The 14,938-nt window shown below is 34.6% G+C and overlaps 1 protein-coding gene across 1 annotated transcript in view; it reads right to left on the bottom strand.

Moving 5' to 3' along the window:
* Ush2a (usherin) overlaps positions 1-14,938 on the bottom strand; it is a 748,724-nt gene that overhangs the window by 166,188 nt on the left and 567,598 nt on the right. Inside the window, exon 49 of the mRNA XM_026388000.2 lies at positions 7,040-7,261. Coding sequence (XP_026243785.2) covers positions 7,040-7,261 — 222 coding nt within the window. The remainder of the gene's footprint in view (positions 1-7,039; positions 7,262-14,938) is intronic.

The following is a 14,938-nucleotide window of genomic DNA, read 5'->3' as shown; positions in this document are numbered from 1 at the left end:
CACAGATAAACTGTGACAGTGCCATTAATTTAAATAGTAATTTCACTTAATGGCCAGAACGGCACACCAGATTTTTATGCAGCATTTTCTGAAGACTGCATCCATCACTACAACATTCTGACATAAAGATGTCTGACGTGCACTAACTCACTTAGGGAGAGCAGATGTTGCAGAGCAGAGTTTGGTAGTAATTCCCATAGTGCATCACTTCAGCATGAATGAGCTGCAAATTCAGAGACAGACAATCTTCTGAAACTGCATTGCAATAACTTTTGACCCCTACCTAATTTATCACATGGAGCACTTGACTTTTGAACTTTGACACACAGAATGCGCAATTCTAAATATGCCCAAAGAAAAACAAAATAGGTCATGCATTATTGATGGATTGGTCCATTCTTTTGGAGGCTCTTCATTAAATTTGCACAGAGGTGGAGAGTTCCTTTGAACAAGATGTAGATGTTATTAAAGTGGCACTGTACACATTGAACTTGTAGTTGTTTATTTTTCAAATCAAATAACATACATTGCCTTTCCAAACTGCATACATAGCCAATGGATGGTTTCCATTGCATTGGATACAATGGAGAAAACAATGGAGAGAAGACTTTTTGACTCACATTATCATCAATACTTCAAACACATTACCAGAACGTATTTATTGTCTAGGACTAACAAGGAAAGTATTAATAACCATATGTGCCTGGTGAATTTCTAAATAGTTTAATTTTCAAACCTAGCACCCCATTTTTCTAAAAGAATACGAAAATTACACATCATTCTTTTGAGGTTAAAATAGTATGGTAGTAAAAAAAACAGGCTGGAATATGACAAATCATTGTGTACTCTGAGACTGATCATGGAGCGTACATTTTAAGCCAAGAGATTGTATATTTTAGGCCTAGGAAAAAAAAAAAGCATTTGCGATTAGTCATTCTTGGTACAAATTTAAACATTAGTAGCAATGAAAGAAAAGAAATTCATGCCAGTCTTCACCAGTAGATAGCTTTATGGATACCACCACAAAACTGAGAAAGAAAGGGTAAATAAAAATGTTCCCCTGTAGTATATTTTATAGCATTGAAGTTGTACTTAAAAAAAAAAAAACTCTTAGAATTATAAAAATCTTCCTGGGAAATATTCTTGCAATACAATTCTTACACCATGGATTTCTGTGGCTATACCTCCCTCTTTGCAAAGTTCCCAAATTCCATCTTAATGAAATATTCATATTACACATGGTAGTCATTCATTCTACTGAAGTCAGAGTTCAGGACATGGAAACTCAATGTTCTCTTCTGAAACAGTTTCTATCTAGGGTTTCTTGTCAAATGCTGCCTGGATGAAATTTATAATAGAAATATGGGAATATATTCCAGAGGCACATAATGATCAGTTTCCCATGGCCAACAAAAAATTCCATCCCATCCTCCTTGAGTGATAGAATGGCTTTAATTTTCATCTTTTAATGCTAACGCATATGTCAAATTCAACCTAAGATGAATGGCAATGATAAAGCCATATAAACAAACATGAAGAAAAAAAATGAGTAATAAAAGAGGTTTCAAAGTATTTAAAGAAAATGGTTAAGAATACATATCCACTGAAATGACGAACATGACTTTCATCCCGAGATACCTGTATAACACTCCTACACAACTCATCTGCCCAGAGAGAGCACTAAAAACATAAACGCTACCCTAGCACTTCTGTTCCAACAGCATCTGTTAATTCACTCCATTTATAAAATACATATTGACAAAGACAACTGAACTGGGACCAGGGAGATTTGATTTGGTGTGAGAAAGTCAATTCAATGTGATTTTGTTAAAGGGCTCCTGCAGGCAAATAAAAGAGTTTAAGTAATAAAGTACATAAAGAGATGTTTTATGAGCCAACCCCGTCTCATGGCAGGCACACAATGCCAGGCAGTGAGAGGCCAGGCTTAGGAGCAATATAATAAGATACAAATCCTTGTGCTGCAGGTATGGGGTGTGGCTAGATTGAGGAGAAAAAGGGCCATAGGAATATTATGGAAGGTCATTAAGGTCATAGTCATTATAATGGCACTAGTAGCAGCAAAGAAATGAAAAAGATGTGGAACCTGTTTGTTTTCAGTGAAACCTGCAGGAAGGTCATGAGAATGAAAAGATATTTTTCCCCTTTTTATGAAGCATTATTCTACCAGTCCTCCAGATTATTAGCATGGGTGGAGCTATGAATAGTCAAAAGAAATTCTAGAGCTAAATTTGATTTATAGGAGTTGAGGAATGTCACAGTTTCTTTAGGAAAAACCTCTCTGGCATGAAATATTATTATGGTTTAGATATGTGGTGTCACCCAAAAGCTCATATGTAAGATGATGCAGGAAGGTTGACTGAGGTGAAATGACTGGATTCTAACAGCTTTAACCTACTCAGTGAATTAACCTCTGATAGGGATTAACTGAGTGGCAACTGAAGGCAGGTGGGGTGTGGCTTGAGGAGGTAGATCACTGGGGGCATGCCTTGGGTATTGTTTATCCTTGTTGAGTAGAGCGCTCTCTCTCTCTATCTCTCTGCTTACTAGTAGACTAAGACCTTTGAAATCATGAGACCCCCAAATAAACTTTTCCTCCTCTAAATTGTCAGGTCTTTTGGTCACAGCAGAGAAAAACTGAGTAAATCACATATCATATTGAAGTAAATAAAGAAGTGATTCTGAAATTTGGATTCATGGATAAAACAAGGGTGTAAAACTCATGGCATTTTTTTTTTGTGTGTGTGTGTGTATGTGTTTTCTATTAACTTTTTGAAGTTAGGGTTTGAAATTTTCCAAAGATTATCAGGAGATAAAATTAAGAATCCTTGCTCCCAGTGGATCATAACCTCTATTCTACATCTTAGGATAGGTACAATTTATTTTAAGGCAATGATGCTCAGACTTCTCTTTCCTTTTCCTTCAGATTCATTCCGCCATTCCAAATTTAATTTATCTCCTTAAATCACAGTTCTTATAATCACAATGACTCTTCCTGGAATACTAAATAATGTTCAAATCATATGGTTGGCTCATATTTATATCCTACCATTTCTTTATGCAGGTTGTCTCCCTCACATAAGCTAGAGTGTTCACTACCATTTGGATATTTTGCAGATTGTTCATTTCACATTTCAGATCAAGCCATCCCTCTCAGGATCTTACTCATTGTTGGATATTCCAGTCCAATGGAACAACCCACATTTATCCTTGTCACCTTGACTATAGTGATATTTTAGTCTTAAGAATATGCATGTATTCTTGGCTTCTCTCTTAGGCTTGTGCATAACCTTATAGGTACTATTCTCCTTCATTAGATTTTAAGTCCTTGAGGATAAAATTGGAATCATAGCCATTTTTACACTTACAAATCACCAAGAATATTTTGAATATAGTTTCTACATGATACATATTTATTGAATGAATTAATATGGCAATTGATTTTAAAAAGTTACAGATGAACAAAGACAATGACATGAGACATTCTGTTCCTATTTCTAAACTCTGAACTATTACACTACTAAGGAGGCAATGCTTTTGCTCCTCACTGATACTGCTTTAGCTACTTCAAATAAAAGAGGAAGAAATACTGATTAGTCATAAGTATAACTAAGTGCCACGATTTTCTATAAAAATTACTATGCCTTTAAGCAGTGGTTCTTAAATTTTGGCCTCCAAACCCCTTTATAGTCTTATCAATTATTAAAGACCCAAAATAGCCATTGTTTATATGGATTATATCAGTTGATACATACCATCTTAGAATTAAATTTAATTTGGAAATATTATTAGTTCACTTAAAATTAGCAATAACAAATATATTTATGAAAATAAACATATTTTCCAAACTGAAAAATGAGTGAGCAAAATAACATTGTGTACATTTCGGCAAGCCCTTGTGATGTCTAATTCAGCAGAAAGCAAAGGAGTTCTCATGTCTGCTTCTGCATTGTATCTATTGCAATATCACATGTCATTTAACCTCTGGAAAATTCCACTATACTCTTATGAGAGAATGGGAGTTAAAAAGGTATAAAATATTGGGGCTGGAATTATGGCTCAGAGGAAGAGCTCTCACCTAGCATGCATGAGGCACTGGTTTTGATCCTCAGCAGCACATAAAAATAAAATAAAGGTATTGTGTCCACTTACAACTAAAAGTAAATATATTTTTAAAAAAGGTATAAAATAGCATTTCAGGAAAATACTTTTCATCTCACAGACCACCTGAAAAAGTCTTGGAGACCACCAAAATTTCCAGAGGAATTCTCTAAGCACCACTGACTTAGACTGAAGCTTTTATACATAGTAAATACTTCTAATTTTTTTTTCAAGTATTTGGTGTTTAAAAGAAAACTTTATAATGCCTGTGTTTTTTTTTCCTGGTCATTCATTAAATGTTTTCCACTTGCTGCTTATGCTATATTTGGCCTGCTCATCAGACAAAATGCATATTTGATTTGTGTTCAATAGTATCGAATATTTGTCCAGGTATCAGAATACTTATAGGGATCTAGAGCAGGGACTCTAGTCATTTAGATGGAGTTAGAATCCTTTCTCAGTCACAGTGGCAAACGATTCATGAGCAAATATCCAGTGTTCCTTGTAGTTAGGTGTCAACAGATAGTTGAGTTGTAATCAATGGAATGTTAATACAAATGGTTGCTATTTCTGGACCTAGTCAACACAAACTGCTACCTATGTTATTCTATGCTCTTTCCTGGCTATAGGAAAGGGCACAACTGTCAAGTAAACTTGGAAGCTAACTGCTGAATATTTACTGAGATTTTTAAAATGCCTATGATATGAGGGCATACATTCCGGAGAGAAAATGAAAAGGGCAAGAGACGCTGGCCCTAACAAATTGTAGTTAAGTATTAAAATATTTACAAATTTATAAAAAATTATATATGACTACATTTGCCTTGAATGGGGTTCATTCAACAAAAGACCCTGAAGCTCAAGCTTCATTATGTTCAGGGAAAATCTACCCCACAATCAGTAGGGGTTGCCGCTCTAGGTGCCCTCTGAGTATGATAACAGACATCATAATATCTTGATGGAGATGAACTAGGGATTCTCTGCTACTTCCTATAATTTCTTCTCTTAAAAACCATCAGAGTTATCCATAAGTAACAATTATTTAAATTGTTTATTACAGTATTATTGATAAAGATCATTTGCTTATGCATAGTATGTATCACTTCTATGTAAAGTTCTTATGGAAACTATTAAGAAAAGCACTTCAATACTAAAACCAACAAAGCCAAAAGAGAAATTGAGTTCAGGAAATATTTGTGTTCAGTAGATATATGTATATGATTTAAGTCACCTCCCATGAAAAAGAAATTATTAAGTCTTTAATATGCCAATTCAGCTGAAATTTGGAAAGATATGGAATGTAAAAAATTACAGACCCCTAATTTGGATGAATATAAAGAGAACTTAGAGAAAGAAAAGTCAGATAGAAAATCTAATATAGTATGAAACAAAAGCTGTAATAATGAAAAATGTAATGAAATAAAACTATTCTAATACCAAGGAGGGGATTGTAAGGAAATGCATTTCAGATTGCATCTAAAGTAGGAAACTATTTAAAAGAAAATGACAAATTTAGAATTGAAGTAATGCACAGGTCATTTGATTACTGAAGAATATAAATTATGAAGAGACATAACTCATGAATACTTTGGAAAACTTATACTTCTTGCTGATTTGCAGATAGGATAGTGATATCTATGATAACTTACAACCTAAATTCAGATATATAGAAAATATCCATGAAATACAGATTAATAATGTCAACTCAACAAATATTTAAGTCACTTCAAATCATTTTCAGGTGAGAAAATTTAAAATGTCTCAAAATCCTAGAAAGATCCTCAGTAGAGATTTTCTCCAATTTGACAATAATCCTAAATATTCACATAACATTATAATAATGACTTATGAAGCTTAAGGTTACTTTTAAAAACTTTATATTCTTTTAAAATCAATTATGGCAAACCATGTAATATGAAAGACTGAATTATTTTTCTGTTTCCCCTTAAACCACAATAAAAAATACCATGGTCATATGAAGGGGTTATCCGAGGGCATGTGTTAAGCAGGTCAGGGGGAAAACTGGCAAAGGAATGCCAGGAATTACATAATAAAAATGTGCTATTTTTATGTTAGTGGGATTTGCCAGGGTTTTGTTTTAATATATGCATAATTTTTTGTAATTTATGGTCCCGTTACACATGAATATTCATTCTCTATCTTATTTTGTCTGCATAATTTAATTTTCTTTTCTTAAAAAGTTTCCCCCCAACTGTATGAATTTCAGGCCATCAAATTCTAGATTTAACTATCTATATGATCTCGAGTAAATTTCTAATATTCACATATCAGTATCCTCATTTTCATTTTTATTTTATTTATCATTATTTTTATTTTGCAGTGTTTGGATCAAACCCAGGGCTTCACACATATTAGAACAGTGCTCCATCACCGAGCTATACCATCAGTCTTTTTCTTCATTTTGAAAATGTGAGTAATAATAGTACCTATTGGTAAGATTGTTGTAAACATTAATTTGTGAATAATATACCAAACATTGGGATACTCCCTTCTAGAGAATAAGTACTCATTCAATGGTAATGTTTATTATTATTATTAGTGCTAGCTTGCTTCACAAGGAGAAGAGAATAAGAACGTGGAGGAATTATATACATAATATAATTCATTGATTTTATATTAATATTTCAAGGAATATATTCTTTTGATCCAGAGTCAATGCATTCATGCTTTCATGTGGGGATTTGTTTTAGGGTTTTTTTTTAGATGTGTCTTTATAAAATGCATCAGATAAACACAGAAATGGGAAATGACATTTTAATTTGTTATACGGTATGTTACTAATTGTTACAGTGGATATCAATTAATGTGAGCTCTACTTGTTCTATTTTAGGAGCAAATTTCTCACCCTCTCTGCTCCTCAGATTCTCCACGTACTGAAAGGTAGAGAAGGGCCTCTTACCTGGGAGGGGACTGTATACCATGCCCTCCACTTCTCCACCACAGCACTTGAAATCTTTGCTCACAATCTGTCCACCGCAGCACTGCTGGTCATGGCCATCATGGAGCCTCCCAGCACAGCAAATCTGGTTTCCTGAGGTGGAATACGGCATTCTGCCACAGCAGGCATCACCGATGCCAACGGAAACCCGATTGTGCTGTTCATCTGGACAGCATACTTCACCTGTCAATTTAGGACAATAACAATCATTGCTTGAATTTTAAAAAAAAATATGACTCACAATTAAGTTTGATCATAATCATACTGAAGAGGCCAACTGATTGTCAGAATTACTACAAAGAATACCATTACCTTGGAGCTGCAAAATCTCAAAACATCTCTAAAACTTTTGTGTCAAGATATATAAACAAATGTATGTCTGCTCACACATACTCATTAGAGGTAAGGCTCTGTGATTTGTTTACCTTTCCTCTTATAAATGACCACATACGTCTAGTGACATGGGTTACATGACATTAAAGAAAAAAAAGGCCTAAGAATACTTTTCTGTTTAGTATAATTTTTTTTATAAGTGAAATAGACTTAGAAACTACCAATAGATAAATTTGTATCGCCCATGACTATATCAAAGTAACCAAATAAAATACTTCTAATAGGAGGGTTATTTAATAAGTGGAGATAAAATCACTATGTTTCAATCAGCACATTCATAATTTGCTGGACCACGGCAGACATAGAATACTATTTCCCTTCACATGATATTCTAGGAAGCTTGGGATAAAAATAAGACAATCTTTGGCCTGATAACCTAAGATCAAAAAAATCCAAATAGTCTAAATTTCAACAGTCAGCTTTATTTAGGTGTGAAGAGATTTCAAAAAGATTTTTAAAAAAAACTCAAAAGATAGGAGAGTTTAGAATTAATTCCCTTTAACAATATCTTAGAAAAAACTAACAAAACTTGGTGGATCTAAAAATCAACATATCACCCCCTTTTCTACTTCATGACCCAACTCTGGTTGGCCTCCCTCTTGGTCCTCAAACCTTGATTTCCTCCTTGTCCTAGCTTTCCTCCTCCTTTCTCTCCTGCCCCTTCAACTGTTCTCTCTCTGTTCTTTCAACTTTTTTTTTTTCATTTCCTCTACTGTCCCTTAAAACATATTACCCTCTCTGGGCAATATTCTTTCACTACATTTTATAAGGTACATGAGTTGAGGACCAATCTGGAAGATTGTATAGCTTTAAACCATGGTTCAGATTAAACTTGTACAACACAAGTCAAGACTTGTCAAGTTTTTCCAAGAAAAGGCACAAGTTCACTAAGAAATAAGGATTGCCTAAGATATGCATAGACCTGAACTTCATGTTCTCTATTAATTAATTCATCTCCTTGTTCTGGATATCCTACAACATGGTTAGTAGAAGCAAGAGGTGAATTGTTTACCAAAGCAGTGTAGGAAATATGGGATAGTACTCAACTATGTATACATAAATAAAGAGTATAAAAACAGGACAAGAAATCTCAGCAGCCATCCCTGAGGTCTTTCCTGTCCAAATTCATTGCACAAAAGTTTGTTCTACTAGATAAAATGGATAAATTACCAGTAACACAAACCTCCCAAGATTGAATCATGAAGAAACAAAATATGAACAGACCTGTAACTGGTAATGAGATTTACTTAGTTACAAAAAATCTCTCTACAGAGAAAAACTCTGGTCCATATGGCTTCCATTATGAAATTATATCAAACATTTAAAGAAGAATAAAAACCACCAATCTTTCTCAAGCTCTTCCTAAAAATGGAAGAACAATGAACACTTCCTAACCCCTCTATGAAGGCTGCATTACTTTGATATTAAAATCAGATGAAGATACTACAAGAAAAGAAAACTGCAGACCAATATTCCTTATTGGTTATTACTTTGTTATTACTGAACAAAATAGTGGCAAACTGAATTTAATACATTATACAACACGTCCAACTAGGATTTATTCGTGGAATAAAAAATATGTCAACATATGAAAATCAATCAATATAACATGCCATGATAAAAGGGCAAAGGAAAAAAAATCATGGTCATGGTATAAAAAAGGTATCTGATTAAATCCAAACCCTTTCATTATGAAAATACTGAAGAAAAACAGGGATAGAAGGAAACTACCTCAACACACTAAGGAGCCTATATATATCTACATAGATGTATATACCCTCAGGTAACATGTCACTCAACGTGAAATACTGAAAGCTTTTCCTCTGAGATCAGAAAGAAGAGAATGCTGTTTTTCACTTCCATTCATCAAACCAATGGATATTAAACTAGAATAAGGAGACAAGAGAAAGAAATAAGACATCTAAGTTGAACAGGAAGAGGCAAAACGACTTCTGCTCTCAGACAAAAAATGATTTTATATGTGGAAAACCTTAAATATTTCACAAGAAACCCCTGTTAGAACTAATAGTTGAATTCAGCAAAGTATATGAAATCAACACAAAAATCAGGTGTGTTTCTCTTATACCCTAAGAATTAACAATCTGAAAAAAAAAACATTTATAATAATATTTTTTTAAAGAGAGAGAGAGAGAATTTTTTTTAATATTTATTTTTTTTTAGTTATCGGCAGACACAACATCTTTGTTTGTATGTGGTGCTGAGGATCAAACCTGGACTGCATGCATGCCAGGCAAGCGCACTACTGCTTGAGCCACATCCCCAGCCCAACAATAATATATTTTTAAAAAACTACTTAATGAACTTAACCAAGTGAAGTTAGGTATTAAAAACTACAAAATGTTGTTGAAAGAAATTAAGAAAGAATGGACTAAATGAAAGAGCATCCAATGTTCATGGATTGGATTGTAAGATTTGATATTGTTAAGGTTCCACTATTACCCAAATGATCTGCACATTCAATGCAAACCCTGTCAAAATCCTGATGCTTCTTTCAGAAATACTAAAGTCCATCCCAAAATTCACATGGAATCTCAAGGGATTCTAAATAGCTCTATCAATCTCGAAAAAAGAAGAACAAAACTGCACATCTCCCACTTCTGATTCCAAAACTTAGTGCAAAGCTACTTTAAGCAAAACAGTTTGGTGTTGGTGTAAAGATGATATGTTAACCAATGAAAGAGAGAGCCTGGAAATAAACCGTCCAATGTATGGCCAAATCATTTTTCACAAGGGTGCCAAAATCATTCTGTCAAGGAAAGGATCTTTTGTTGTTGTTGTTTTGTTTTATTTGTTTGTTTGACAAACAGTTTTGGGAAAATTGATATTCCAATGTAAAAGAATGATGATGAATCCTGACCTTATATCACACACTACAAAAATGAACTCAAAATGGATCAAAGATGTAGACAAAAAATATATATATATCCTTAGAATTTCTTCTAAAAAAAAAGGAAAAGCAGGACAGCTTCATTACACTGAATTTGGCTAAGCAATAAAAAAATAAAATGAATGACTTAACTTCATCAAAATTAAAAACTTTTATGTTATCAAAGAACAATACCAACAAAGTAAAAAGGCAACCTACAGAAGAAAATATTTGAAAATTTTATATCTGTTAAGAGATAGTCTTAGTCCATTTTCTGAACTACAACAAAATATCTGAGACTGTGCAATCTGTAAATGGGTTTATTTAGCTCATACTTCTGGAGGTTTGAGAACATAGCACCAACATCTGCTCAGCTTTGATAGGGGTCTCAGTAACTGGCCTTATGGTGGGAAGATGTGCGAGAGGGAGAGAATAGTCATACAGTGAGAGAGGAAGTGAGAATTTCAGAGACCAGGCTCAGATATTTTAAAACAATAGAGCTAGTTGGTTCTGGCTCTCCCAGGAGCTAATTAAAGTCCCATAAGAAATACATGAATTTCTTCTGAAAGCAGTACTCAGAATGACCTAGTTACTTTCTACTACGCCACACTTCTCAAAGCTCCCACCAGCTGCCCACCTCACCACAGTGAGGACCAAGTTTCCAGCACATAAACCTGGGGGGACACACCCAAACCATATGCAAACCACAACAGGGATGAATATTCAGAATGTGAAAGAATTCCTACAACTCAGCAATGTAAAAACACCAACCCTATTTTAAAAATGAGTAAAAGACTTGGATAGATATTTTCCCAAAGAAGGTATAGAAATGGTCAGTAAGTACATAGAAAGATGTTCAATCTCACTAAGTCTAAGGGGAATGCAAATCAAAGCTACAGTGAAATACCAGTTCATACTCATTAGGAAAACTATTAACAAAATACAGAAAAGCAGTGTTGGCAAGGGTATGGAGCAATTGGAACCTTGGGTATTGCTGTTGAAAATATAAAATGGTGCCCCTACTGTGGAAGACAGTATGGCAGTTTCTCAAAAACTAAAATAAAATAAAACATAAAAATGCCCTATGTTCCAGAAATTCCAATTCTGGGGGTTTTAAAAGCAGGCATTTGAATAGATATTTGTACACTAATTTTCACTGTGGCTTTGTTCATATTTGCTTAAAGTGGAAATGATTCAAATATCTGTTGATGGATAAATGGATAAAAAAATTGAAATCTACATACGATGGAATATTTTTTCATACTTAAAAATGAATGAAACCTTGACATAAGCCACAATATGAAAAAATCTTGACAGTATTATGTTAAGTGAAAGAAGTCAATTTTAAAAAAGGACAAATAGGTGCTTATAATCATATGAGGTACCAAGAGTTGACAAATTTATAGAGACAAACAATGGAATGGTGGTTGCCAGGTGTTGAGGGTAAAGATAAGTGGAGAGAGTGCTCGATAAATATAGTGTCAGTCTGGATACAGAAAAGAATTCCCATGATAGGTGGTGGTGATGGTTGTGCAACAATGTGAATATACTCGATGTCACTAAACTGAATCAAAAAAATTGTTCACATGGCAAATTTTATGTCATTCATATTTTCTCACAATTAAAAAATTTGGTCTTATAAATGGAGAGACCCCTTAACTACTATCTTCCAAGAACACTCTAGTCTCATTATGGGTGAAGAAGATATTTCAACTTGCCAGAAAATAGATGACAGGATAGTAGACTGTCCCTGCTTCAGAAATTATAACTGCCTGCTTAGCACATGGAAGATACAATGGCTCAGCAAAAGAAAACAAAAACGCAACAAATTCATAACTTCTCAGATTAAGCAATTAGATAAACATGAGAACAAAAACACTTCTTTATCTAGCCCACACCAAAGTAAAAAAGTCAATACTAGTAGGAAAAAGGGTCCTAAAGAATATTTGCTCCACTTTAGGTAGAAAGATAGAATGGAAAAAAGAGAAGGACAAATTCCATAGATGTAGCTGCTTTGGTCTAACCATAACTGACCTTGACCTAAGGAAGAAATTTGTATGTAATTGTAAAAATAGAAGGATTTGGAGCTTCTATCTCATGAATGAATTAATGCTGTTGTCTTAAGAGTGACTGGGTGCTGTGGGAATAGGTTATTGATAGAAGAGATGAGTTAAGCCTAACTCCATCCCCCTCCTTCAAATCTCTGCCATATGCATTCTTGCTTCTGCCTTTTGCCATGGGATTATGCAATATGATGTTTCTTGCCAGATGCTGGTACCATGTCCTTGAACTTTCCAGTTTCCTGAACCATGAGCCAAATAAACTTCTATTGTTAATAATTACTTGGTCTGTGGTATTTTATTATAGCCACAGAAAACAGATAGTGACAATATGTAATTGATACTGGGAATACAACATCAAACATAAACCCTACTACTTTTTCATCATTCCTTCCTAGGTATAACCAAAATGCCTCAGTGGTAGGAACTTCAAATACCCCTAAGATTCTGCTTTTGTATTTCTTTGCTCTCTTTTAAGTCACTACACTTTTCTTGGTTTAATAACTCCACTCCACTGCATCCACTGGGAGGAAATCCACTTTGTAAATGAGATGCCAGGATTAAATGTGGACCCCAAATCCCCTTTCTAAGAGTTACCTACAAATGCCAGGGGAAAAATCCCAGGTCAGTAATTTGATGATGGCACAGATTGATTATCTAAAATACCTGATGTCTTTTTGACCAAGATCCGAGATCTGGAATCTGTTTCCAAGAGCCTCTAGGTCAAAGACATTTCACATGTGGGATTCATAGAAGAGACGAAACCCCTAAAAGTCTCTATAAATCGGGTTTTGCTCTTAAAACTGGCCTAAAAATCTACTTTAAAAAAAAGAAAGACGAAGAAAAAAGGAAGCAATATAACCACATAAACGTGATCCATTGTATGCACATAGTTCTGGAAAGGACTGGTCATCCCTGTTCTAGCCCTTGTAATTCTCTGTTCATTTCATTAAAATGATAAATGACTTGTGTGCCACTTTGTACAAGATTGTGCTTCCTCACTTCCCTATAGTTCCCAATTGAGTACCATCCTATCTCCAATCCCCAAAGCATTTGCTTAATTCAGAGCAATGGACTAATGCTCAGCATCTCCTCTTGTACTCACTCTCACAGTATCTTTCTAAATATATTGGCATCTTTCATAGCCCAAGTATTCAGAGAAGCATCCCCTCATTCTCACAATTATTAATTATACCTCTAGTGTGGTAAATAGAACATGACCTCCTAGAGATTTCCATTGTAACCCCTGGGGCCTGTGAATGTGTCATATTACATGCAAAGGGGAATTAAGAGAGCACATAGGAAGTAAGTCTGGTGATAGGATGTGAGAACACCTGGATTTTCCATAGCTGGTATGGAAGATGGAAGAGGGCCATGAGCCAAAGGATGCGGGCAGCCCCAAGGAGGCAGAAAAGTCAAGGAGATGCATTCTCTCCTCCAACAGGGAATACAGTGCTGCTGACACCGTGATTTTTAGCTTAGTGAGATCCATTTTGAACTTTTGACCTTGAGAAATATGATGATAAATTTGTGATGTTTTCAGCAACTACATTTGTTGGAATTTAGTGATAACTAAAATGTCTTGGCGGTAATGGGAAACTAATACACAGAAAGATATGTGATTTCATCTGTAAGATTCATTCCACTCAGACAAGATGTGGATGATCTTCTCTTATGTTTCCAGGATAGTCCAAAAGAATTGGTTCCATCTATTTTTCAATAGGGGTGCCAACAGAGGGGCACAAAGTCTCCAAACATCTATTTGTCAGAAAAAAAGTATATTTTCAGGGCTTTGAGTCTACGCTGTAATGTCATGCAAAATGGCAGATCTCTTTTTCCTTACAGGCTGGGAGGTATTCATAACTTTCCCAGGTCCCACTGCCAAAAGTTAAGTTAGAGGATTGCTTAATCTCAGAGAATCCGTAGGATGTTTGGTTTCACAGCATCTCAGTGTCCACTAGACATGCGATTCTTAGCTTTGGTGAAGCAGCTGCCCTTTTATGTGACCTGATGAAAGTAAACATTCCAGAGTCTTTGCTCTGGCAGGATTCATAGCAAACTATCTTTTGTCAATTGAGGGAGACTCGTCACCCCCTTACTCTTAAGCTCTCCAATTACTTTGAACCTTTCTTTCTATTTGTACATGAGAACTGGTAAGTTTGGAGATTCTAAATCACTGGCTCCAAGGATATAGGAAACATTAGTCTCCCATGAATATTACTAGGTTAAGCTACTCAACGAATGTCAAACAACTAAGAAGTGAAAGCCATGGGATATGAAGCCAGGCAATTTGACTCTAGAACCCATGTTCACTATTTATTTGCTATCAAACCACCAAAACACTATAAAGAGATTTTTTTTTATTAGAGCACAATGATGTAAAATATTACTCGAAATAAGAAGCCTAGTTTCTGACTAGGATATATTTTGTTTGTTTTTTAAAATAATGATTCTAATTGTAATTTTAGTAGAAATACATTTGTTTTGTTTCTGTTTTACCAACATAACAGAAAAATACAT

The sequence above is a fragment of the Urocitellus parryii genome, chromosome 9, assembly GCF_045843805.1.
Source record: "Urocitellus parryii isolate mUroPar1 chromosome 9, mUroPar1.hap1, whole genome shotgun sequence".
In the NCBI taxonomy this organism is placed as follows: Eukaryota; Metazoa; Chordata; class Mammalia; order Rodentia; family Sciuridae; genus Urocitellus; species Urocitellus parryii.
This window is presented reverse-complemented; position numbering and strand designations above follow the sequence as displayed.